Source organism: Eschscholzia californica, unplaced genomic scaffold, assembly GCF_041429995.1.
Source record: "Eschscholzia californica isolate CP2 unplaced genomic scaffold, dmEscCali1.0.p SCAF_2, whole genome shotgun sequence".
Taxonomy (NCBI): domain Eukaryota; kingdom Viridiplantae; phylum Streptophyta; class Magnoliopsida; order Ranunculales; family Papaveraceae; genus Eschscholzia; species Eschscholzia californica.
In genome coordinates, this window is record NW_028238309.1 from 55,729,847 (window position 1) to 55,755,566 (window position 25,720).

General features: G+C 37.7%; 3 protein-coding genes across 4 annotated transcripts; 2 read left to right on the forward strand and 1 right to left on the reverse strand.

Annotated features, from left to right (window-relative positions):
• Positions 1-148: 148 nt before the first annotated feature.
• On the forward strand, positions 149-2,225 carry LOC147559241 (large ribosomal subunit protein eL24). Its single transcript, XM_086661101.1, has 5 exons — positions 149-450; positions 1,251-1,326; positions 1,438-1,539; positions 1,655-1,803; positions 1,895-2,225. The coding sequence occupies exons 1-5, from the start codon at positions 440-442 to the stop codon at positions 2,049-2,051; spliced, it is 495 nt and encodes a 164-aa protein (XP_086517227.1). The 5' UTR covers positions 149-439; the 3' UTR covers positions 2,052-2,225.
• A 1,391-nt stretch (positions 2,226-3,616) lies between these two features.
• On the forward strand, positions 3,617-4,375 carry LOC147559242 (small ribosomal subunit protein uS9-like). Its single transcript, XM_086661102.1, has one exon. The coding sequence runs from the start codon at positions 3,691-3,693 to the stop codon at positions 4,123-4,125; it is 435 nt and encodes a 144-aa protein (XP_086517228.1). The 5' UTR covers positions 3,617-3,690; the 3' UTR covers positions 4,126-4,375.
• Positions 4,376-10,382: 6,007 nt separating this feature from the next.
• On the reverse strand, positions 10,383-21,041 carry LOC147559243 (putative ATP-dependent DNA helicase CHR12). Of its 2 annotated transcripts, none has more exons than XM_086661103.1 (12): positions 20,326-21,041; positions 18,548-18,704; positions 17,654-17,718; positions 17,081-17,272; positions 15,883-16,032; positions 15,020-15,406; positions 13,808-14,067; positions 13,498-13,716; positions 12,406-12,613; positions 12,163-12,316; positions 11,437-12,039; positions 10,383-11,197 (listed from the first exon to the last, which is right to left on the reverse strand). In XM_086661103.1, the coding sequence occupies exons 1-12, from the start codon at positions 20,635-20,637 to the stop codon at positions 10,518-10,520; spliced, it is 3,387 nt and encodes a 1,128-aa protein (XP_086517229.1). In that variant the 5' UTR covers positions 20,638-21,041; the 3' UTR covers positions 10,383-10,517. The 2 variants fall into 2 exon arrangements, with proteins under 2 accessions (XP_086517229.1, XP_086517230.1); XM_086661104.1 differs by having other exon boundaries at positions 17,654-18,331; positions 18,401-18,704; positions 20,326-20,703.
• Between the last annotated feature and the right edge of the window lie 4,679 nt (positions 21,042-25,720).

Here is a 25,720-nt window from a genome sequence, read left to right on the forward strand (position 1 = left end):
GTTACATTTTCTACAAACCCAAACAAAAGTTGTGGAAACAAAAAACTTCCAAGCTCCTGAGTCCTGAATGTCCGACTCAACTATTATCTTTAAAAAATAATAGCCGGACCTACATCTGATATAAACTGTTTTGGCCAAAATAAATTTCGAGTTAGATCATGAAAAACACATCCTGCGTTTAGCAAGTCTCTAAGAGAAGGATTGAGCTTTTCGTGGTCAAATCAACGGCTCAGGCATTGAGCTATGATCTGGTCTTAACGACTCTTATAATCTTATTTACCAAAGTGGGCGCACAAATTTCATGCGTACATCAAACTTCGATACTCCTATACACAGCGAGTCCTTATGACGAACCTCAGACATGTATATAAATATAAAGCATTGCCTCAATTAGGGTTTCTGATACGAACTAAAGCGCGGAAGAGCTGAATAATCGACCATGGTTCTCAAGTACGTATACCTAATTTCTTCTTCTTCGTCGTCATTTTCCGTTTATTTCTTTTGTTGGTTCTCCGGAATCTTACCTTCAAAACCCTAATCTATTCGTGACTTCAGATTTGACACCATAAAAAAGTTAATTCTTTTATTTTATAAATCTGCTAACTTCGGGGTTTCGGTAATGGGAAGTAGGCGTCACTATTCCAGAAATCTGTCTGTTTTCAGAGTTAGGGTTTTAGGATTTTGGTACTTGATAGCGAACTTTTTATGTTTTGGTAAAGTTAGGGTTAGTTATTAGATCTTGAGCTGTGTCCACACCCCCTTTGAGGGATGCAGAAAAAAGTGATTTTGGATATTGGTTCTGGGTTAGGTTTATTCATTGTTTTAGTAAGTGACAACCAAAAGAGTACAAGTTTTGTAAACAAGGTAATGCGTATAATGTGGTATGGTTCATCTATTTGTTGTCTGTATGATGAGATAAATACGGCACACACTTGAACGGTTATAATGGGAGTGTCCGATTGATTCATCAATAACCTCTTAGATATTAAGATTTCATTGTTGTTGAATCCTCTTAGTAACTTAATAATTTTAATTGTTATGAACGATTTCTGTTTCCAAATAACCTCTTAGATATTCATGTTTGACATAAGTGCATTGCTTTTGGTCGTGAATTTTAACGCTAATTGTTCATATTGATATGATATATGCCTGTCAGACTTCTATTTTGTTTTAACGTCATTGATTTGAAGGTTTAGAAAATCCATTTCGATTAACTTGATTCGTTAACGACAACAAACCTACTTTTTCAGGACTGAACTTTGCCGCTTTAGTGGTGCCAAGATTTACCCTGGCAGGGGTATCAGATTTATCCGTTCTGATTCTCAGGTAACTGACTCTTCTTCGATCATAATTTCTCCTTGGGGTCGCTAGTGGCAAGATTCTTGTTTTTTGTACCTTGTGAAATCGAATGGATGCGATTTTTGTTCTTCCTTGTAGGTTTTTCTCTTTGTGAACTCCAAATGCAAGAGGTACTTCCACAACAAACTTAAGCCTTCAAAGCTTACATGGACTGCCATGTACAGGAAGCAACACAAGAAGGTATGCTCCTTTGTGTGTGTGTCTTTTTTTTTTGATAGAGAGTGTGTGAGAGAGAGAGATGCATGCATGTTTTAACTTGGCGATTCCTGAAAGCTTAATTCATGCATGACCACAGGATATTGCTGCTGAGGCAGTCAAGAAGAGGCGTCGTGCCACGAAGAAGCCTTACTCAAGATCAATTGTTGGGGCTACCTTGGAAGTGATCCAGAAGAGGAGAACTGAGAAGTCTGAAGTGAGAGATGCTGCCCGTGAAGCAGCTCTTCGGTACAAATTCCTATTTCACATTTGAGAGACTTGTTAGTTTTTTCTTTTGCCTTATGGTTTATTAATATTTCCTCATCTTATACGATCCCAGTGAAATCAAGGAGAGAAACAAGAAGACCAAGGATGAGAAGAAGGCAAAGAAAGCAGAAGTGACTGCAAAATCTCAAAAGTCCCAGGGTAAAGGTAGCCAGCCTAAGGGTGCCGCGCCTAAGGGAGCCAAGCTTGGAGGTGGTGGTGGAAAGCGTTGATTTGTCTTTCTTCCTCTTCTTTTAACCTTTTGCTAGTATTGTAGAGGATTTTAAGATTTAGAATGCTATTTGTTTTTATTAATAGTTTTGCAAGGATTGATTTGCTTGACAATGCAGAGTTTTGTTTAAAATTCTTCATGGGTTTAATTTGGGAAAAAATCGTTTCAGGTTCTGCTGAAGTTATCATTTATATGTCTTGTTCTGCACTCTTAGTTTTAAGGATCTTCATAGTTGTATGATAGGTTATTTCTTTTTCTTCCTTTCTGATGAAAGGGTCGATCAGGGGGAAGGTTTCTTCTGTGATCTGCAGAGGTGTGCTATATGGGGGTGAAGAAAGTGAAGAAGATAAAGATGAGTTTTCTCAGTGTGTTTTAACAATTGACAATGTCGGAGTCAATAGGCAAAATTATGCGTCAGCTGTGTGGGCATGGTAAAAACTTGTGTGAAGTTTCATACTTTGGCCTCATCTGATCCTGCCAAGCGTCACGGATTGCTCTCATGACAGTGCTGAAGCTTCGAAATTGAAATCATAATGATCATTCTGCGCTACAAACTACCTACCTAGCACATATTCAGTCTTGCCAAACACAACGGTCCTTGCGACCTATAGGTCATCTTCTCGCCCATAATGCAATACAACTCGTCGAAGTCTCAATATATGATCAACACTAATGTCGTCTCATATGAAGCTCCCTCGAGTCAAAGACTCCTTCCTATCATAAATGGTACCGACAATAATGCGAAATGTAAGAAGTCGCACATTGGATCAAGTCATTAAGAAGTTGCACATTGGATCTAGTCATTTAAGCTTAAGCTTCACATCACATAGGCATCTCGGCTACCATTCAGTCCTTGGGCACAGCCACTTCAGTCTCTCATATGTCAGTTTCCTGCCCAACCAAAGCATATAAAAAGTTGTCCGTCGATCATCTTTGTATTGGGAGCACTCGCTCATCATGCCTAACTAAGGCTTCCTATTCCTATAAGAGGTGCAACGAACTCATCAACTACTATCCCTTGTAATGTCCTATGACAAGGGAATCTGTGCAACATGCCTCTTCACACGTGCTAGACCAACTCTGGAAGTTGTATCCTACTCTATTGATAATGACGACTAAGGTTGTTGTTGCCATTATGACATGATAAGATTGTTTATTTACAACATAATGATATATAAAGTGCATGACTGTCCCGTCAATGACATACGTCGTTAGCACATACAATAAGATAAGCCATCTTCCTGTAAGTATAATTTTTCTAAAAATCGGTTATTTTCATAAAGAAACATCATACTTTCCACAAAGCTTGCATTTGTATAAATGACTCCTCCGTCTTTTTGCCCATGAATGCAACCGCACTGTGCCCTCGTATGCTATCCGTGCTCTTGGTCCCTCTCCCGCCCTTCGGATTGGGGTAGTCCAAGGTCCATGGGGAGTGCCGAGAGAGGTATGGACTTAGAGCAAAAAAGATGGTGCGCCTTTAGAAGCACCCATTACACATTGCATTGCGCCCTGGTCCAACTCTCAGCCCTAGAATTGCAGACTGCGACATACAAAAACCTCAAAACCCTAATTACTCATTTCCTCTTAGGGTTAAGCAAGCGTCAACAGTAGAGCAGCAGCACCACCTCTGATCAGTCATGGCGACCTCAACTGAGTCAGTCCAGTGTTTCGGCCGGAAGAAAACCGCCGTTGCCGTCACTCACTGCAAACGCGGCCGTGGATTAATCAAAATCAATGGTTGTCCAATCGAATTAATCGAACCAGAAATCCTTCGATTCAAAGCTTACGAACCAATCCTTCTTCTAGGTCGTCATCGTTTCGCTGGAGTTGATATGAGAATTAGGGTTAAAGGAGGAGGTCATACTTCACAAATCTACGCTATTCGTCAAAGTATTGCTAAAGCTTTAGTTGCTTATTATCAGAAATACGTTGATGAACAATCAAAGAAGGAGATCAAAGATATTCTTGTTAGGTATGATCGTACTCTTCTTGTTGCTGATCCTAGACGATGTGAACCTAAGAAATTTGGTGGTCGTGGTGCTCGTTCTAGATTCCAGAAGTCTTACCGTTAAGAACAGAAATGACAAAAATGAGGAGGTTTGTTTTTCAATTTGGGGATTTTGGTTTTGTTTGTTTGACAATCAATTTGAGATTTTTATTAGGGTTTTGAGTAATTTTGTTGAATTATATCAAAGTTTGAATCTTTTTGTTGAAGATTATTAAGGTATGATCAAATTTTGTTGCTTATTATCATGATTTTGATGTTTGTCTTGATTTATTTCTAATATTCAATTAGAACTATTAAAAATCTTAACTTGAAAATTGGGTCATGACTCTTGAGTGAGGAAAATTTAGTGATCTACTTACTCCGATTTCGATTATATTGATTGTTTAGATAACGGGTTGTGTTCGTCGAAATAGGTTGATGCTTATGGTGAAGGAAATTCTTGAATCCTAAAATTTGAAAATGTATACTTGTATATGTAGATACATAATTGAACCCGAATAACGAACTTTGTTATGTCAATATCTTAGTGATTAAATGTTTAGAACCTATGTCCGAGAACGACTATTACGTATTACGTAGTAATCATATAACCTATAATGATATTTCTAAAGCTCTACTTGTGACCTAATCGGCTGATACCATCTTGTAACTTAAAGATTGGTACGGATGCAGGTAGCTTGAGTTATTCCCTGCTTTGTTGATCCAATGTAGTAACTTTTGATTCGGTTGGGAAGCAGTTAGCTTTGGTTAATTCCAAGTCGAAACTGCCGAGTTAATATGCTTGAAACTGTGAATAATGAGTTTGTGTTACGTTTTCCTTGGCTAGTTTTTCTTACACAGACTTGGTAAATCTCAGCGCTGACTTGGTTATATATGCTTGAAACTGTGAATAATGAGTTTTGTCTGCTAATTGCAAATGATCTTTGTCGAAATTGTTCTCCTTGAGATTTAGACTCAAATCTACCAAACCAGAACTTGATTACCAGCTTAAACTCTCTGTAGCAGTACTGACTCCTCCGACTTTGTCGTGATATTGGTTATTGTATTGAGATGGTTCATTACAGATACCCAAGTCATGGCATCCTGCCTTGGAGCATTTCTATTGCTAAATTGAAAAAGAAACCCTAAAATTGTGATGTATCTAATTGGTTTTATCTATGTGGCAAAATAGAAAAACCTCTATTTACTTTGTGTAGCTAGTGTGAATTTCTGGTGTTTTAAAGTTATTTTATGACTTAACTAGCTGAATATTTTAAACAAAAAACGTAATTTAGTTATTTGAATCTAGGAAAGAAAGTCTTTTATTGGTTTGAATTCAAAATTGAAGCTTTGTACAACTAGAGATCTTTAAGAACATCTCCCATGCCAACACTAAACGCGATCTTTTTAAGTGAGGTGTAGACAGATAAGGTAATTTTAGAGGATGACACGGGAGATTCGAAGTAACTAGTGGTTGCGATGTTAAAAAGACTTCGCAGGTGATTTTGGCTACAACTTGTTAAAGAACATGTTAGAGAATAGACAGTGTATGACTAATATTGTGACTCCCTAGTAGAGCCTATATAAAGGGTCAAAGATGTAATAGCTAACAAACTCTCAATAAAACACTATTCTCTCTCTCATATCATTTAATCTTACATGGTATCAAGAGCCTATATACTCTGAAGAGTTTGATCCTTAGGGTTTTCGATTAATCGGCGGCGGTAGTCTGTCAATGGCTATTGTCTGCCGGAGGATTGTCGTAATATTGTCGTTTAAGTTATCTTGTTTACTTTCTCAATCTAAATAAGTTAGATTTCTTTTTTTAGTAGTCAAGTTTAGGTGCAGGGTTTTTGATTCTTTATGTAAGTCTTCAACAATGTATGGTTTTCACCATTAAAAGTTTGAAGATCAATCTCTAACTCTTAGATCTATCTATCCCTACTTATTAATAGTAGGAGATGATGATCTAAAAGAGTAAAGCAAATCAACTATATTTTTGTTCAACTTTCATGGTTGTCTTCTTTTCGAATCCACAATGTCAAAAATCAAACTCTACCCCACGAAATCTTCTTTTTGGTGGTTCTTTTCACAAATGTTGTTCTTCTTCTTCTTCAAGAAAACTCAATATCCACAATAGAACCATGTTCAAACTCAGATTCTTGTAATCGTTTCTTTCCCTTTTTGAAATCCCAAATGTAAAAGTCCTCTCAAACTTCAAAACCCGAATATCTACCTCCATTAGAGAAAGGGTTATTTTCCAAATAGTCCCCAACTTTGTAACCGGTTTCCTGTCTAGCCCCATACTTTGTCAAAAATACCCAGATGATCTCCTTTTTTAGTTACCGTTGTAACACCGTCAACCAGTCATCAATTCTCTATCCTCCATCTCATCGTCTCTCTCTGGCACCTCATCGTCTTCCCGGCGACTTTCAAAATAATTTTTTTAAAATTTTTATTTCTCCTTTCTCTCTCTAAAAAAAAGAATTTTTAAAATTTTTCTCTCCTCTCTCTCTCTAAATGCTCCGGCGAAGGGAAACCCGTTCGCCGTAGCATTTAGAGAAAGAGGAGAAAAATTATTTTTTACGAGAGAGAGAGGGGAGAGAAAAATTAATTAATTATTTATTTATTTGAAGGTCGCCGACCGGAAAATTGACCGGCCGGCGACCTTCACCGGTGAAGACGATGAGGTGGCTATAATATGAGGTGGCAGAGAGAGATGATGAGATGGAGGAAAGAGAATTGATGACTGGTTAACGGTGTTGTAACGGTAACTCAAAAAAGGGGCCATCTGGGTATTTTTAACAAAGTAGGGGGCTAGACAGGAAACCGGTCACAAAGTTGAGGGCTATTTGGTAAATAACCCGTAAAAAAATCTATCTCTCTTCTCTATCTGATTCTCTCTTTATCTCTCTCTTTCTCTCATGGCATGATTACCCATAAAATATCTTCACTCTAAACACAGACAAAAAATCTTCTAATTTATTTGTTCCTTCGATCCATCACTTAAATTTCTTAAGACCCATCTCTTAAAATCCTTGATGTTTTATTTCTCTATCTTCCCACTTTCTCTCTCAACATGGGGTTGCCATCGAACTACTACTACTACTATCTCTCTAAAACGTTGTTTGTAACCATGTGAAACTTTGATTTCTTTACCCAGATTCATGAATTTGAGTTTAAGCAATGGAGATAACTTTCCCTCTCTACATATCACTTTCTTTCTCTTTCTCTTTGCCAGAAATGTCAGATTTTCCGGCAGCTTCGAAAATTTCAAATATGGGGATTGTAGCCGGTGGAGAAAAATTTGGATCAGAAGTTGTTTTTTTTTTTTTTATGAAAGTTGGTCTTGAAGCATAGAAAGATGAAGGTGCAAATGCGGATTAGAAGTTGTTCTTGAAGAATAGAAAGATGAAGCGTATGCTTGCATATTACTCAAACAAGCATGAAGCGTATGCTTGCATATTCATCCATAGGTCAAATCGGATATGTAATTATTGGATGACTATGTTTAAAATGGTTGGGCCTCTTCCCTGGTGTACTCTTAAAATGGTAATATCTAAAACCTCCTGATGCTTTTAAATAAAATTTTTTTTATGGGAATTGTGGTGCCTATAACTTGGTGTGATGTTGTGTAGTGATGTGTTAAGTGTTCCTTTAAAATCTTTTACATACTTTATCTTTCTCCCTCTAAATGTCTCACAAATCTTTCTTCTTAAGGTCCAAGTGGGCCTAGCAATCAATGCTTCTTCTCTCTTTCTCAGGCCCAAGTGGGTTAATCTATTAAACTTTTCTTCTCTCTATCAAAATGGACCAAGTTTTTAAGCTTCTCTCTTCCAACTATTTATTTTTCAAGTCCAAGTGGGCCAAACTATTATGATTCTCTCTTTCAACTCTTTCTCTTTCAAGCCCAAGTGGGTCAAGCTATTAAACTTTTTCTCTCTTTCAACTCTTTTTCTTTCAAGCCCAAGTGGGTCAAGCTATTAAACTTTTTCTCTCTTTCAACTCTTTTTCTTTCAAGCCCAAGTGGTCCAACATTATTTCTCTCAAGCACACACATTAAAGCAACCCCAACATTATTGAAATAAATTAAAGCATCATCAAGGCGAAATCTACTCAAACTCATGGTCTTCCACACTTGCAAGTCCCATAAGTTTGAGGGGGAGTATTATGGAGGAAGTCAAGTCACCATTAACCAATGAAGTACAGGAGAAGAACAAAAAGTTGTTTTCATTTAAGTTAGGGTTATTTCCCTAATGGCCCCCTACTTTGTGACCAGCTTCCTGCCTGGCCCCCCACTTTAGGAGAAATACCCATATGGCCCCCTTCTGTTATAACGCCACCTCATCATCTTCTCCGGCATGGGTCGCCGGCCGGCGACCTTCAAATTTTTTTTTCTCTCTCTAAAAAAAAAGTTTTTTTTTTTTTATTCTCACCTCTCTCTCTCTCTACTCCGACGAAGGGAAACCCTTCGCCGGAGTTCGAGTCTGTTCAAGAACAGATCGAACTCCGGCGAAGGGAAACCCCTTCGCCGGAGTTTAGAGAGAGAGAGAGAAAAAAAAAGTTTTAAGGTCGCCGGCCGGAAATTTGGCCGGCCGGAGACCCATGCCGGAGAAGATGATGAGGTGGCGTAAAAGATGATGTGGCGTGACTTGGCAGAGAGAGAAAACATGATGGAGGAGAGAGAGTGACGGTGTTATAACGGAAGGGGGCCATATGGGTATTTCTCCTAAAGTGGGGGGCCAGGCAGGAAGCTGGTCACAAAGTAGGGGGCCATTAGGGAAATAACCCTTTAAGTTATTTTATTTTTTGTTTAGATGTGTTATTGTAATGAGTAAGGAATTATTGTATCAACTCATTGTACTTATCAATATTGGTTTGAGGGGGATTGTTAAAGAACATGTTAGAGAATAGATAGTCTATGAGTATTTTGGATGAATAGTCCCACATTGGATGTACTAATATTGTGACTCTCTAGTAGAGCCTATATAAAGGGTCAAAGATGTAATAGCGAACATAACTCTCAACCAAACACTATTCTCCCTCTCATATCATTTAATCTTACACAACTATCACCAAGTTTCCTTTGACTGTGCAGAAGATATTTTAAGAAAGCTCTTATCATTGTATTTGTCAATGGAGAGATGTTGGTCATTAGGTGAACATTTTTTTATAAGAGAACTTCTAGTTTTTTTTTTGTTGAAAGAAGAGAACTTCTAGTTAGTCTCAAGGTTAGTAGCATGAATTTTATAAGGAAAAAAGATAATGGAACTAAATAGCAAAACGAGAAGTCATAAAAAAGAATGTATCCACAGTTAAAAAAATACAAATTAGACTCCTATTCTTGTCGAGAAACCAAAATTTGAATCTAAATACGTGGGCTTTTTGAGAATTCTTCAAGCTCTAGCGGATGCGACCTGACAAAACTACTCTCTAGTTTTTCCTTGGGACTAATCTCTTACAAAAATGTGATAAATACTCCTCTCCAGTTGCATATGTTTATGAAAGATTTTAGAGTTACTTCCCTAATAGCTCCCAACTTTGTGACCTGTTTTCTGCCTAGCTCCCTACTTTATCAAAAATACTCAGATGGTCAATTTTTTCAGATTCTGTTAACTAGTTATCACCTCCCTCTCATCCAACTCATCGCCTCTCTCTGCCACGTCCACCTCATCGTCTTCACTGGCGAAGGTCGTCGGCCGACCAATTTTCCGGCCTGCAACCTTCAAACATTAAAAAAAATATTTTCTCTATCTCTTTTAATTTTTTTTATTTTCTCTCTCCTTTCTCTCTCTCTCTAAATACTCCGGCGAAGGGGTTTCCTTTTGCCGGGCGAGGGGAAACTCCTTTGCCGGAGTATTTAGAGAGAGAGAGAGAGAGAGATTTTTTTTTTTTTTAAATCTGAAGGTCGCCGGTGAAGATGAGGTGGCAGGGAGAGGCGATGAGTTAGATGAGAGAGAGGTGATGACTAGTTAACGGTTTTATAACGGAATCTGAAAAGGAGGCCATCTTGATATTTTTGATAAAATAGGGAGCTAGCCAGGAAAAAGGTCTCAAAGTTGGGGGGCTATTAGGGAATAACCCAAGATTTTATAACATAACTACTCAAAACCAAGAGCTGTGACAGAAAACATGCTATTTGTGAAATGGATATTGAAAGGTCAAAACAAAGATTACAGCATGTTTGTTTTCTTTCCGAGTGAGGTCTAAACTTGGGGGCTTAATCAGCTCAAGCTAAATTTTAGAATTAGATGAGAAGAACACAAAAACTCAAGCTTGGTGTAGTATAATATCTAGAGAGAGAGAGAGAGAGAGAGAGAGAGAGAGAGAGAGTGGCACTCGGGAACCAAGGGAATATCATCTGAACAACAAAAAGCATGTATAATCTTATAAGTTACAACGACAATGCAGATCAGAATGCATATGAGTACATTTGACTACCCACTACTGTTACTTTCGAGTAGTGAAAATCAAGAATCAAGACCATCTGTTTCCTTTACCACTAGAACTTTGCCCTTTCGATTCGGGCATTGACGGAGTCGACATGCCATGACTCGATCTCTTCCTCTTGTGAGTCTTCCATGTGATAACATTCCCTCCACGTGCACTTTCACCATCATTTCCAACTAACCCATGATAAGTTAACGAAGTCTTCAGTCTTTTAGGCGTTCGATCTGAGAACCCATCCTCCATACCTTCCTCACTACCCATATATTCGTTATCCGTTCTAAATTCTCCCCTGGTATTGAAGTTACCCGACTGAATGACCTCAGAAGGGATGGTTTCTCTCCTTCTGCTTCTAGTTGTAAGTTCTGTTACGTCTTCTCCATTTTCCACGGCTTTCATCCATTGCACATCACTTAAACTGTCGGCATAAACCACTTCTTTTCTTTGTCGTTTGCCCATTACGCCATTATTTGGTAAGGGTTCCTTGGGTTTTTCTGTGTATGCCCAATCAGGTACTTCGTGCTCTTCCATGAGCCTTGACCTATAACTCTCCCTTTGACGCCTTTCTTCATCCATCTTCTCAAACATCCAGTATTCTTCCTCTGATCTAGCTGCAAGTCTGTTGATTTCTCTCTCACTTGGTACATCAGTTCCTAGCGCGTTCGGACCTCGTCGCATAATCTCCTGCAGCAGTTCTCTTCTGTCTTGAGCTGCACATATTAAACAGATATTTCGTCATGCAGTCTAGGACTTTGTGGGCACTTCTGCATAGGAAAAGATTAGGCAGTATGATGAAAAGTCGTGGGTGTTTTTTCTAAACTTGGGTAAGACAGTTACACAATCAAAATAATGATATGTTTTTTATTCAATACTTTTTATCATTTTCAGTGAAAGCCGAGAAAAGACCACTAAATCGCTAATCATGATTACGCTCAGGATAGAGACAAACCTGTCGAAGTGGTATTGAACAACCCAGCCTGGATGACCTTGGCATCAATACCCATTTTCTGCTTTGCCCGATCCAAGATTACCTCTTCAATTGACCCAACACTAACCAAGACAAAAACCCTTACTTCCTTCTTTTGCCCAATTCGATGGGCCCGATCCTCTGCTTGCTGGTCCATTTGGGGGTTCCAGTCACTATCAAATATAATCACAGTATCTGCAGTCTGTAAATTTAAACCGAGACCACCAGCACGAGTACTCAAAAGAAACATGAAGAAGGGAGAATCGGGTGCGTTGAACTGCTTTAATAAAGTTCCTCTTTCTTCCGTCTTTGTTGACCCATCCAGCCTAAGGTACTTAAAACTGTTCAGTTGCAGGTAAATTTCGAGGATGTCAATTAGACGAGTCATTTGTGAGAAAAGCAGAACTCTATGGCCCGCCTTTTCGAGTTTTGGGAGTAATCGATCAAGCAACTCAAATTTTCCCGATGCTCTGATAATCTCCTCCTTCCGCCACATATTATACTCTCTGACAAATAAGTATGGATGATTACAGCACTTTCGAAGTTGCATTGACAGGTTCTGAAGACTCTTTGACTTGCCATTTCCTGGAATTTTTTCAAATACAAACGTCACAATTATAAGTTTGACTGTAATTTGAATCATCATTAATGAACTTTGAAGTACAAAAATTTGATAAATGTGAATTCTTCTTGCCAATGAAAGATTACCAGAATCCTGGCCTACTCTCCCCAATTCCGTAACTTGCTGGTAATAAACCTTTTGCCATGCTGACAAATCACATTTCAGTATAACCTGTGTTTTCCCAGGAAGAAATTTTTCCACTTCATCTTTCTTCCTCCTCAGTATGAATGGCCTTATAACCTATAAGAAACCAGATAACATATTAGTTGATAAATAGTGGAGGAAAAAAAATCTTGGAGCTCACTTCCAGAGTAGATCTCAACACTCACATGATGTAAACGTCGAATAACCAACAGTTCTTCTTCATCTGTCAGAGAAACATCACATCTATCTGCAAATGGAGCATTAAACCATTCCTCGAAATTCTGAACTGAGTTAAAAATGGTGGGGAGGAGAAAATTAAGCAGTGCCCATAACTCTTGAAGACTATTCTGTATTGGAGTTCCAGTTAAGAGAAGTCTGCGTTTAATGCGATAGCTGCATACAGGTAGAACCCATTAGGAACACAGGCAAAGTTTAATTCTCGATAAAGAAAAATCATACTTGCTGATGCATAAAGGTTAGTGAATGTATCAATCTCTACTAATAGCAAATTATTGATGAAGCTGAAAGATTGAAGTAGAAATAAAACGAATTTTAGTCGCATCAAAGGACGCAAGAAAGCTGAAAAGGGGGTCTCAGCGAAAATTTACAATTCTAATAGCAACGGAAGAGACTAGCATGAAAAGTTCGGGGGACCTCGTTACTTACTGAAAGACACCCCAAACAGAAAAGGTAGACTTGCTTAGAGGTCCCATGTTGGCAGAGTAGCCAGATAGTAAAACTGGGCTCATGGAGATGAAATATAAGGATAATTGATTACAGAGCGCATTTTTCATTTGTTTTACCGTCACAAGGGAAGGAATGCATCGTGAAATCATGATAGAAAGTACGAAGCCCTGCAGCAAAGAAATGGAAAAAGAGTCCAAACAAGTAGTGGTACAAAGCAACTAGCATGGTTAAGGAAGGAGCCAAACTCGAGCTCAACGAGTATTCAAATCTAAAATCAATATTAACATGATGTATCTGGAATGGAGAACGAAAACATGGAAAGGTGGAGAATACACGCTTACTACAAAATAGATGAAAAGATAAGTCACTTACTTGAACGACTAAGCTAAAATATTTGCTACATTTCACAATTTTCTATAAAAATGTGAAAAAGAATTACTGATAAATTGGTGGGTAAATAAAAGAAGGAAGGCCCTCTAGCATCTAACAAATCGTCACATATTAAGTCTTCTGTAAATAAGGTGGGAAGCAGCAAGCAGACCATGTGAGGACCATCATAAATGAGTTTTCAAAGTACGAATATAACTTACCCTGTTACTAGAGTTCTTGCAAGGGCACACTCATGATTTTTTAACCGATGTCCTTCATCAACAATCATGTAATGCCAGGGTATTTTTTTCAGAAATGCTTTGTCACGCATAATCAGATCATAGTGAGTGATCATCACATTGAACTTTCCTTCTTCTGAGTACTCTTCCCGCATTACCTTTCGTTCATCTAAACGCCCATCATATAAAATGGCTACGATACTGGATAAAGAAAGAAACGGATATGGGAATGAATTTAAAGTAAATATGAGGGAAAATAATAATAATAAATTTTGGCTGAAAATCATATTACCCAGGAGCCCAGGTTGCGAATTCGGTAACCCAGTTTGGAAGTACAGCTTTTGGAGCAATAATCAAGTGTGGTCCATGTACATTCTTGTTTTCCATGAGATAGGCAATCAGTGATATTGTTTGAATTGTCTTCCCTAACCCCATTTCATCAGCTAAAATACCATTTAAATTGTTGTTGAACAAAGACAGCATCCATTGAAGACCTTCCAACTGATATGGTCTTAGTTCTCCACCTTGAAGCATGGCCGGCTGCTCTGTTACCTGTAGATTGCAAAACAGTTTCTCACTATTACTGTTAGTAATACAATTGTCAATATAAATATTATAATATACAGAAAGATGCAAAAACAAACGCAAGACATACTGCCAATTGAATTTCTTGTTGGTCTTGGTTAAAAGGACACGTCAGTTTGTTCTTAGGCTCAAGCACCCTATGCAAACTACGACAAAAAAATACCATACGAAAATATGGTGGGAACTGGTATCATGTATCACATATCCAGGCCAATATCATAGAAATTTCCCAGTTGCCATCAATGAGAGAACCAAACAATTCCCTAGATTTGCTTTACTAATTAGGCAGTCCCGCATGAGGTAACAAATTGTCTTCATCACAGCAATTATAAATCCTCATGATGCGTAAAATCTAGTGCAGCTGTACAGTTAAATCATAGCTAACGAGCCCTAAAAGCTTTACTGACGAGGTGCATCATTTCTCACTATATATATAGACCAACCCAAATTACACGCACACACATCTATATAATAAAACAAAAGGGAAAACGATGACTGGGACAAACATCCTTTCTTAATAAAGGATATTGTCTAGAAGCCCTTCTCAAAATTTAAAATATAGTCCTTCTTGGAAATAAAATAACCAATTTGAAGAAAAAAATAATTGTGTCCTTAGTAAAAAAAAATAACTAATTTAAGAAAAAAAAGGAAACAAAAGATATTTAAAGGGTTAAAAAAGAAACTAAAATCTCTCTCAATAAAATAATAACTAATTTGAGAAAATGCAACAAAAGAAAATAATACCAACAAATTAAGGTATTCAGAATATAACAACATTAAATACGGAAAGTCGGGTGAAATTAGGGCTAGAATTTCGTCACATTTGTGTCCGTGCCTGGGGCACGGGATATACCCTAGTATATATATACTGAAACAACAACTTGGAAATCTGAAAAAAAAATTGGGTGTTTATAGTTACCGTTTCTTGAATTGAATGAATAACAGAATTGTACTGTCTCTGGCCTGCAAGTAGATCATTTGACTTCACGTTCTGATCAGTGTCTATATCATGTAAATCAACATCTTCGTCTATAACCGGATCTGCTAGACTCTCAGTCTTAGGGGCTACTTTATCATTAGATTCTAAGCCCTTCAAAGCTTCAATGCCATCTACATCCCTTTGTTTTTGAACAGCAGCACCTAAACGAACAAGAAGATCGTTGGTTTTCCCTAGAAGCATTGTTAACCGTTCATTCTTGCTCTCCTCCACCATTCGCATATATGCTTCTTGATCATCAGCTTTTAATGCTTGAAACCTCAATTTTTCTGCTCTTGTAGCACGTTGTCTTTGCCTTGCATGCCATGCCTGTTTAATGCCAGAGGTTTCACAGAAATTATGACACACTCAAGTTTTAACGATTGGCTAAAAACGATTCGTAACTTAGTGAAACACAAGTAGGTATAAACGTAAAACACGTGCAGTACTTATTGGCACGTCTATTAAGAACTAGGGAAGGAAAACTTTCTGCTTCATGTTTCTCTAGGAGGAGATATAGTTACTTATATTTTTAACATCATATGCAAAAAGTGAGAGAGTTAAACGCATATTAGATGACAATCCTTTCAGACAATCTAATATATACATTAACGTAGTGATCTATCACAAGATTCATCAAGTACTGCAGAAATGGTGAGAAAACAAAATATATATATATACAAATAGTTTACACATGTATCTACCTCTTCATCAAGACAAGCATGGAGGTGATATAACAAATTTAGCATGTTCAGTAGGAAATATAAAAATTTACATAAAGCACACAAAGGAAATAAATGACATGCCTGGACACCGTCGTTTCTCTGTTTCCGGCGTTTCAACACAGCTTGTCCTTGTAACTGGAATTCACGAGTTGCATTTAAAATTTCAGCAAAAAATTTCCTTTTATTGATTTCTATACGGCTCTTCTCTTCCTCCTCTACCCTTGACAGCCTCTGCATCATCAAGAGCAAACGATGTCAGCAGTGTACCAACTAACCATAAAATAAATGTAACACACTACGTTTTGCCTTCTTGAGTTTTAGTTATGGTGGCTTTTAAACATCCTTTTGTAGAATAGTGTCTTTATGTGAGAGGAAAAACCTTCCTTCCGATGACAGTGACTCTTAGAATTGGATCAAAGGGCTGATGTGGCGATACCCTTACCACATATTTTCTTTGGTTGTTTTTCCAAAATATCAATTATATAAAATCAAAGGCACAGATTGTTTCATTAATGCTTGAGCTGAACTGTAACTGTAATGCCTAGTGATTTGTAGCACTCCCCAATATAGGATACCTTCATTGGAAATGATATCAACTAATTCTTTTGTCGTTTTTTCACCTAATTTAAGAAAGAATGCATTTAAACTCATGCTTCCGTAACGACGGCGTAGGACCTTCACTCAATTGTTCATGAAATGCTCTGCCCGTACACCATAAACATTTTGAAATATTTGTTGCCCGAGTTCTCCTGAAGTTGCAATTTTATTGTTGTTCATTTAGGTGCAACCATATGTGAATATGTGAACATTTGCATTGCAACCACAAGAATTTGGCAAAAGAATATGTGAAAAATTGATGGTTTTAAAACTACTGTGAATAATAGTGGTCATATACTCATATGAGTAGCACAGGCATCAGTACACGTATGCGTATCCGAGGGTAATGAGATGTTGAACCTTGGCAGGAAATGTCATAAAGAGGACACAGACGCGCCCTTGTACTTTTTTTAGTAATTAGGTCCTACCGTCCAGTTTCTAATTTTGAACCAACTATTGTTCCACTTGCACAAAAGGTTACAACTTAAATGGAAAATGCATCCAGCCATAGGATTTTTTTTGCATTAGTGACCTCAATGGGACCACTCATTCTGCGCCTTAATGCCTTGACAACTGCTTAAGCCATAAATACAGGCTACCAAGTACAACAACATGGACTACTTTACCCCTTTGATACACCAAAGAGTTAACCATGCAACAAGTATAAATACGCTATGCTAACCTCGGCATCCCGTTTTTTGCGTTGGCGATCATCAGCTTCCAAGGCGAAAGCATCTGCGATACCGTAGATATCAGGACGAGGTAATCGCATCATTCCCCAGTCAAACAATTGCTTGTCAGGATAAGCACATATTTCGCGCAACCAGTATTCTGCGCTTACATCAGACCGAACCTTGCTCTGCAAATCAGCTAACTGTACAAAAATATCATCCCCCCAAGGACAAAAGTACGTGTTATTCCTCCAATAAAAAAGAAGGAAATCATTGAGATCTAAGCATGATCTAAAAGGAAGGATAGTAAATTTTAATGATTGGTACGCAATTTACAACTTGACGTTTTTAGGTAGTTTACGACTCCACAAAATAGGCCCAAAGTTAACTACCGGGCTGTATCATTCATGTCAGTCAGAAAACAATTCCCCTGTTTGGAAACCTATAAATAATTCATAATGGGTATAAAGTTGCACAATGAAGATAACTCAAGTGAATTTGGCAAATAAAACATGTCTTTTTTTTAAAAACCCAATAAAAATGTGTCCAACTCAGAGTGGTTGGCATTTTAGTTTTATGAATACCTTCAACCCATATAGCTCAAGTAAGCACTTCATCTGCAAGTCTTCCCCTCTACTTGAAGGCAGCTCTGATCCAATATCATGTCAAATCAATTAGCGGAAAAGATATTAAAGAAAAAAAACTTTATACTGAGCAGAAAGGATAAACGTGTAAACTTGCCCAGTTTATAAACATCAAGTTAATAGTCTTTTATGATGAATATCTATCGTATATCCAATGACCAGGCCATAAGTTGGGGATACCAATAGCTTAGCGTAAATGCATGGAGAGAGTACATATAAACTTAAAGGGTTCTGTCTAGGATAAATAACTCATCAAAAGGCAGCATCCTAGATTTTATTTCTACTATTAGAAATTGAAAAGGAGCAGTCCATGATACAGTTTTCTAGGAAACATTACGCCTAATACTACATAGTGAGCAGCTAAAAGATCTCCATAATACCATATCAGTTTCTTTCTATCAACGAACTCTGACTAGTTCGCTTAGTTTAGCTTTACCCCATAGAGCAATCGTCGTAGTTTCTCTATATCGTTCAAAGCTCCAAGACTGAACAAATTGGAAGTGCAAGTCCGACCACTTGAGATATAAAAGAATGATTAGATTTGATCAAAAGTGAAATCATATGCTCGGCACTATTAATGAGTTTATCTGCGCTTAAATTCCATGCAATTAGGTGAACCTGATGATTAGTCAAGGCCAGAAACCTTTCTTTCTAGTATTTCCAATTGCAAGGAATTGGGGGCCCAACCCATCCGCCTCAAAAGCATGTATGTCACTTGCCTCCAAGAACTATAGTTAGTAAAATTGGTGGATATGGGCAAATTCACATGGATCACGTTTCCTTGCAATTAATTAAATCAGCAAACTTTACAATTCTGAGATTTTTGGTATTAACCTTCAAGCTCAGACAAGCGGTGTTTGATGTGGCTTTGAAGACGCTTCTCTGCAGACTCTCTCAATCCCGATCCAGACATACAATTTGGTCGTTGCTTCACCACTGCATCCTCAAGATCTTCCAATAAACTCCCTCTATCCAAAATTCCAGGAAGGTTCTGCATTGAAACATGAAATTGATATGAAAGGTAAAAATGGTAAACAAATTAAAGGAACGACCTGATATGAATATAAGGACTTAGTTGCTGTGATTGCGGATAGTTGATACTTACTATCAAGGATGATCTGTAAGCTTATTACTAATTTCATACACATTTGTATATATAGGCAAATAAGTCCCCATAATATGTAATTTTACTTCAAGGACCTTGGCCAAAGCCGACGTTTAACTACACAGGACGATCGTGAGAATACTTGCAAACCTCCAAAAAATGTGAACAATCAGAATGTACAAAAGATTCCTGTACCAAAAGAAATGCATCTGAAGAAATGGCAGATCAGGCATCTGCTAGCCTCATAAAGCACAATATACAACGTGGCAATTAGAGCCTTCCAAGAAATCGTGAAATTTAAGTAAGGCTTCAATTTAGCACGTTTATCTTCTCTGCTCCAGCTATATAATAATTAATAAAGTTTGAACCTCTCCCATGAGATCTTTACCTTGAAACTTTTTCCTTCCTATATTCCGTTGGTTCTCCCTTTCCCAAGAAATCGTACCAAAAAATAAATTAGCTACCCCAATAGTCCAAAAGCTTTAGCTAGCGTAGGAAAGAAATTTGATAACTGGCCTAAATGGATCTCTAATTTCACAAAATAAAATACACGTAGCCACGTAGGTAACAAAGCAGATATGGAAGGACAACAGACCATAAAAACTTTGATAGGACAGTTACTATGACAAGAACGCAGTGCGTGTTGATGATCTTAAGCACTAATTCTGATAAAGGTTGATTATTTCCAATCTTCAAAATAGATAAAAGAGTGGATGCCATGAACACTTCTATGTATGTTTATTTGCTCACTAGCCATTTCTCTTAATCTATGTAATCGAAATATGTTTTGACAAGCTGACATCCTAAACATACAGACATGGAATCGTCATTGGGGTCACCAGAGCAGGAGGACAAGCTGCTAACATAGCTCCCAGATAGTGACAACACTACCGAAAGAGTGAATCATGGTATCCAAGTATACGCAAATAAACATGGATGGACTAGTAGTTTTTCCTGATAGGGCGGAGAGTGTCGCAGCTAGGAGCCTAATGAATCAGAATAACTCGAGAAACAAACTAAATAATGCATCTTGTATACTGATCTTCTTATGCTTGGTTTATAACTCTTTAGTGCAAGAAACCAAGCATCTCCAGTTTCAAGCCCATGATTCTATTGCATCAGTAGCCAACCGTCCTATGTGAGCTGCAAGAATCCCGAATCGCGGTCCTTCTTTACATTCATCACCTCCATCAAGTGTATGAAGATGAAACAAAGACGAGAACAAGAAAAATCCAAAGAAAAACAAGAAATAAAGGTAAAATCAACCGCCCCAAGTCCATCAAACAAAAGGGGAAGTCACAGATTCAAGAAGCAACAATAGCATAAAGACACCAAATTATCAACTCCCTTATAATCATATTAAAATCTATCAAACAATAGGGCAAAATCACATATTCCTACCAAACAAGAGGCGAAAAATCTCACAACCACAGAAAAACAAATCATACCCAAATCACCAAATCGAAAACAAAACACAATAAACACAAAAAGGAACAAACTTTCTTACCTCCTCCTCCTGAGGGAAGCGATTTCCATCGTTTTCTCTCTCATCATCAGCTTTCTCAGTAATAACTCCCCCATCGACATCGACATCGACATCTTCCCCTCGAACACCATCATCGTTTGGTCTCTCAGAAGTAACAACTTCATCAGAAGAAGTGTAGATAGAAGAGACAGAATCGAAGATCTCTTGAGGGAGAGGGAGATTACGAGAGAGAAGATTGAGAGCACAAATTAAGGTCTTGGTTTTGTGAATAGGGTCTTGAATGGAAAGGGTGGATGATGAATTATTCTTCTTCTTCTGTAATTGACCCACCATGGCGGGAGATTTGAAATAAAAACACTCACTACCCCTCAGGGCTCAGGCTTTAACAAACAAACCGGTATATTATTATCAACTTCTGCTTTGTTTTCAATCTCTTCTTCTTCTCTTTCCCTTCTGTTGTGTTTCACTTCGCATAAAAAACCCCCCTTTTTATTTTCTCTCCTTTGGTTTCTAATATATATGGTCACTAAAAATCGTGGCAAATTACCTTGACTACCCTCATCTTTATTGGTAATTATAGTAATCGTCCTTGACATTGTCTCTCTCAAATAAGGCTAGACGACCCAAAACTATTTGTACACCTTTGAGGAGACTACACATACTGTGGCGGGACAAAAGATTTTTGGACAAATTAGTCAATCTAGTTGACCTCATTGATCTTAAGAAGGTCAACACTTAGTTGTCCAAATGATTGATAGTGTTAAAATAAATTTCAAAATCCTAAGGTTGTTGGGTTTTAGGTTTATTAGTATTTTGTTGGGTTTTAGGTTCGAGATTCGATTTACAGAAGAGGTGGAATTCATAGTTATTGAAGGTGAGTTATTAAACGTATAAATAATGAGTTTGTTGGTTCTAGGTTCTTTAGTATTTTGTTGGGATTTAGACTCCTTTGATTTCTAGTTTAACTTAGGCAGTTATCATGTTTATCACATCTTGATGATGTATCAATATCATGTAATGATTAACGTAGATCGTAGTCCAATTTCTGAAAAAAAAAGATTAGGAAGGAACGACTATTTAATCTGACGAAATTTTGCCCAAACTGATCGGAGATTGGATCAAGTTAAAAAAATTGTCGAGTTTGGGATTATGTAGTAAACCCCGTTTGGACTCTATTGAGTATGAAATTTATTTCAAAAGGAGTTGCCAAAGTTCCTAATTTTGTTATTCAATATTCATACAACCATTATCCATCACAAAAACTATAAACTACTACCGAATTTTCATTAGCCACGCTCTTTATTTTCTTTTATTGAACAAAAAATATCTTTGATGGTCATGAATAATTTCTTTTTTCTCTTTGTCCACCTCACCTCAACAATTTCCACATAAGAGTTCGCAGGAGTAGGTCACCGACAAAAACTTTTTACGGCGACATTAATTTTTTTTTTTTTATCTTCTTCTTCCCCAACTCTTTTCTCTTTTTATCTTCTCTTTCTCTCTCTTCTCTTCCATGTCTCTCCCTCCCTCCTCTCCTCTCTCTCCCTCTTCTCTGTTCCCCATCGCCGGAAATCGTCTGGGTCTGGGGAAGCCCCCAGATCCAGACGATGAATGATTCTCTTCATCTAGGATTTCTAGACGAAGAAGAACCCTCTTCTTCTGGAAATCCCAGACGAAGAACACCCCTCTCTTCGTTTGGGAAATCTCACAAACATAACAAAATAATGTGCTTATTTTGGGCATTTAAAAGTATATAGAATACAATGTGATTTATAGTTTCAATATAATATCTAAAATAAATAGTTAGATAAACATGAATATATGTTGTATGGTCTTCTCTATAGTAATGGATAACAATTTTGTTGTTATGCACTTAAGAGATTACATCAGTACATGACATTGATACATCATGAATATATTCTTTTGAGTTATCATCGGATACGCATTCCACGTGTCACCATCTCTTGGTATTTGTTGATGTCAAAAAATGGTCTTCCGTTATATCAGCATGAAACCGAGACTTGATGCATGACAACATCCATTATGATCGAATATTTCGTGAAGTTGAATGAGATTCCTTCTTCCTGCTCCTCACTCATATTCCTGATTCTTGGGGAGAAACCTGCAAAGGGTTCGAAAACCGCTCCGACACTCAAGACAGTCAGGTTGCTCTTTGTAGTAAAAGATTGAATATTGATTGAACCTTTTGGGGGCGAGTATGGGAACTCTGTGTGAGGGGTGATCTTTCTGGTTGAGAGATCGTGTTAAAGCTTGTCCTCTGTGGAAGACGATGGGGGCCCCTTTTATAGGCTGAGGTAGACCGGCTGTGATTTAGACGGTCTAGATGAGGCGGCTGTAATCTACCGATTAGGGAAGTTTCCTACTGTTCATGGTTAGGGTTTCCCTTCTAGTTATCTCGTATCTAGGATCCTTCGTAGATATCCTGCCGAGGTGATAGATCTTCTAGGAGATGTTTCCTCCTTTGAGACTCTTGAAGTCCAAGCTTGCTTAAACACTTAAAATCTTTAACCGTGGGATCCTTTTGGGAGATTCTGAGATTGAGTCCGTAAGTTGTTGGCGAGCTTCTGCCTCTCCAGTTTAGGGTGTGAGACATCGACTTAACTTACGTGGACCTCCCTCATTCCTTTAGAGATTCCAGAGCTGATCTGTTCGTGCCTGGGGCAAAGTAGGGCTGATACCTCTTAGCTAGTCCCAGCCGACCTCCCAGTTAGGGACGTAGTTGGCGGAGTGTTGAGGGTTTAGTTGTTTTATTACCTTAAGCCGGGGTTGACCCGTTGGGCTTCAGGTTTGTTCTTGACTCTTAGACGTTAGTCAACGTTTGGACAATTTATGCATCATGAGTATTCTTTTGAGCATAAACAGACATTGACATTTTTTTTGTTTTTTTTTTTTGTGGTTGATGGGATTTTGGAACCAAATCTTTCTTGTCATGTCAACGAAACTCTCATTTTTTTCACAGCATCATTCTAACTGGTGCTTCTCTCCACCTTTCCTATTAGTTGATTTCCCGATCAAAATTACAATGTTATGCCTTCTCCAAGTTTCTTTAACCCATGTGGTTAACTCGTCTCGAGTTTGAAAAACATCTTAAAGCAAAAAATATTCACCAACATAAACACTAATTAGACACCTATCATTTAAACGTAGATGATCTTCTTCGACATGGTGCTCATCTTTAATTGGTAAATGTACAGGTGGGATTTTGGCCCGTGGCTCGTGGCCCGGTATCCGCTCACGTCCGTCCGCGTCCGAAGGGTCTGTGGACGCCCGGTGACCGAGCCGGTCAAAACCCGCCCGACCGATAGATGTTTAGTGGATGGACGCGGACAAAGGGTGCTAACTGGTGTACTACCCGTTTAGGTTGTCCGTTTACCATAATACCCGCCCATAATAAATATGAGCCCATTATATGTTTAGAGTAAGATGGTAATGTTAGATTAGATTAAGCTATGACCTATATAACCCTCGAAATCAGAAGAATTCCAACCCTTTTCTTTCCTCTTCTCTTCGACTCTCTTTCACTCATGTCTTTTCTGATTTTCAATGGCGAAATCCTAACCCTAATCATAATTGATGCTTCTCTCTCTTTTGATTGTTCTCTCAGAAGCTTCTTTCTAATTGACGATCATTTAACTCGGTGTTTTTAATATTGTTGTTATTGTTCACTAAGTTGAATTTGGTGACTTTTATTTTTTGACAAATTACAATGTATACCCGGTCCGGTGTCCGGCACGTTCGGCTAAAAAACGGACACATACAGACATTTTGACAGAAAAAACCAAAACGCCAGTCTGTTTTGTCAGGTTGCCCAAACGGACAAATTTGAGTTGGGTGTCTGTGGACTTCACCAAGGGTAGTTGCCCCTGACATTTTGGTCAGCTATAGTGTTTATAAATTTCCCGCCTAATATTTTGCTAAAAAAGAAATTTGATTTCCGCTCTTGTTCTCTGTTTTCTCTCTCGAAGTTGAGTTCCATAAATATCTCTCTACGTCTGTTAGGTTTTCTCTGGAAGGCGACCATGGAATTTCATGATTTTGGGGCTACGTCTGAGTCCTACCAACCAGAAATTGCGTCCTTACGATCAATGTTACCAAAATTGGTAAGTTTATATTTGATTTTAGTTTCTTTAATTTGTTTATGGAGGTTTTTGTTCTTACTTATAATCTAATTAGGTTATCCGAGTTCTGACTTCTTGTTTCTGTAATTGTGTTTGTAAGATTAGATAGAAAAAGTAATTTAATTTCGTTTCTTTCATTTATTCCATGGAACTTAGTCGCCTGGTGGGGGTGAGAGTAGGGAAACCTTTCGAGTGAGGAGAACAACATGTAGTTGGATGATTCAGTACCCTCATCGAGTATTAGACCAGGGTAGTAATAAGCAGCCACCTGAAAATTATATCGTTTAAGAATGAAAATTTGTGACACAATATCTTTACAAATTTGGGGAAGAAAGAGATATTAAATCGAAGAACATATAGATTATTTGGGTACATTCATTTGATGAATGACAAATGTTTGTTTCCATGTTCATGAATAATTTTACATTGAGAAAGGCTGAAGTGATCATATTCAATAGAGGTCATATTCAATAGAGGGTATCAGATTAGACTAGTATACAGGGGCGGAGCTATATGTAGACTAACCCAGGCTATATGTAGACTAACCCAGGCTATAGCCTGGGTTAGCTACTAATAGTTTCAGCCCACAAGGCTAACACTAGTGGGATTTAGCCCAGCTGGTTAAAGCTAGTTCCTTACACACACATGATCATGGGTTTGAATCCACTCACAGTGTGATTTTCCAAATGTTTTTTTCATCTCTTTGAAAGGAATAATTTAGTTTTGGTCCCCAATTCATAACAGAGATCTGATTTAGCCCTTAACTCATATGTAACTATCGTTTCGGCACTCGGTTTAGTCAAAAACTTTCTTTTTGGGCCCTATATCTTTTGTATTTAATTTTTTTTCTTCTTTCATTTTTATTTTCTCTTATCTTTCTCTCTCGTATACTTTATAATTCTCTCTCGTATACTTCGTATTTATCTCTTCGTCTTCCTTCACTTTCCTTTTTTTCTCTTAGTTGCTACGGCCAAATGTAGAGTCTTCTTTCTCGGATTTTTCGTCGTTGTATACGAGTAGCGTAGTATTTATCATATTTTGTTTCATTTACTTGGTAAGACATAATATTTTATATCTTTTTCTTTTGTTTATCTCGAATCTAACTTCAAAAAATTTTCTCCGCTTCTCAAATCCTAGGTATGTCTATTAGTAGAAAAATAAGAAAATATTATCATAAAATGAATAAGCGTATAAAGCAATTGTAATTAAATAAAAAACGTCATTATCTTTTGCAAGCACTAATACATTTGAATACAAATTCAATATGCAAATTTTAA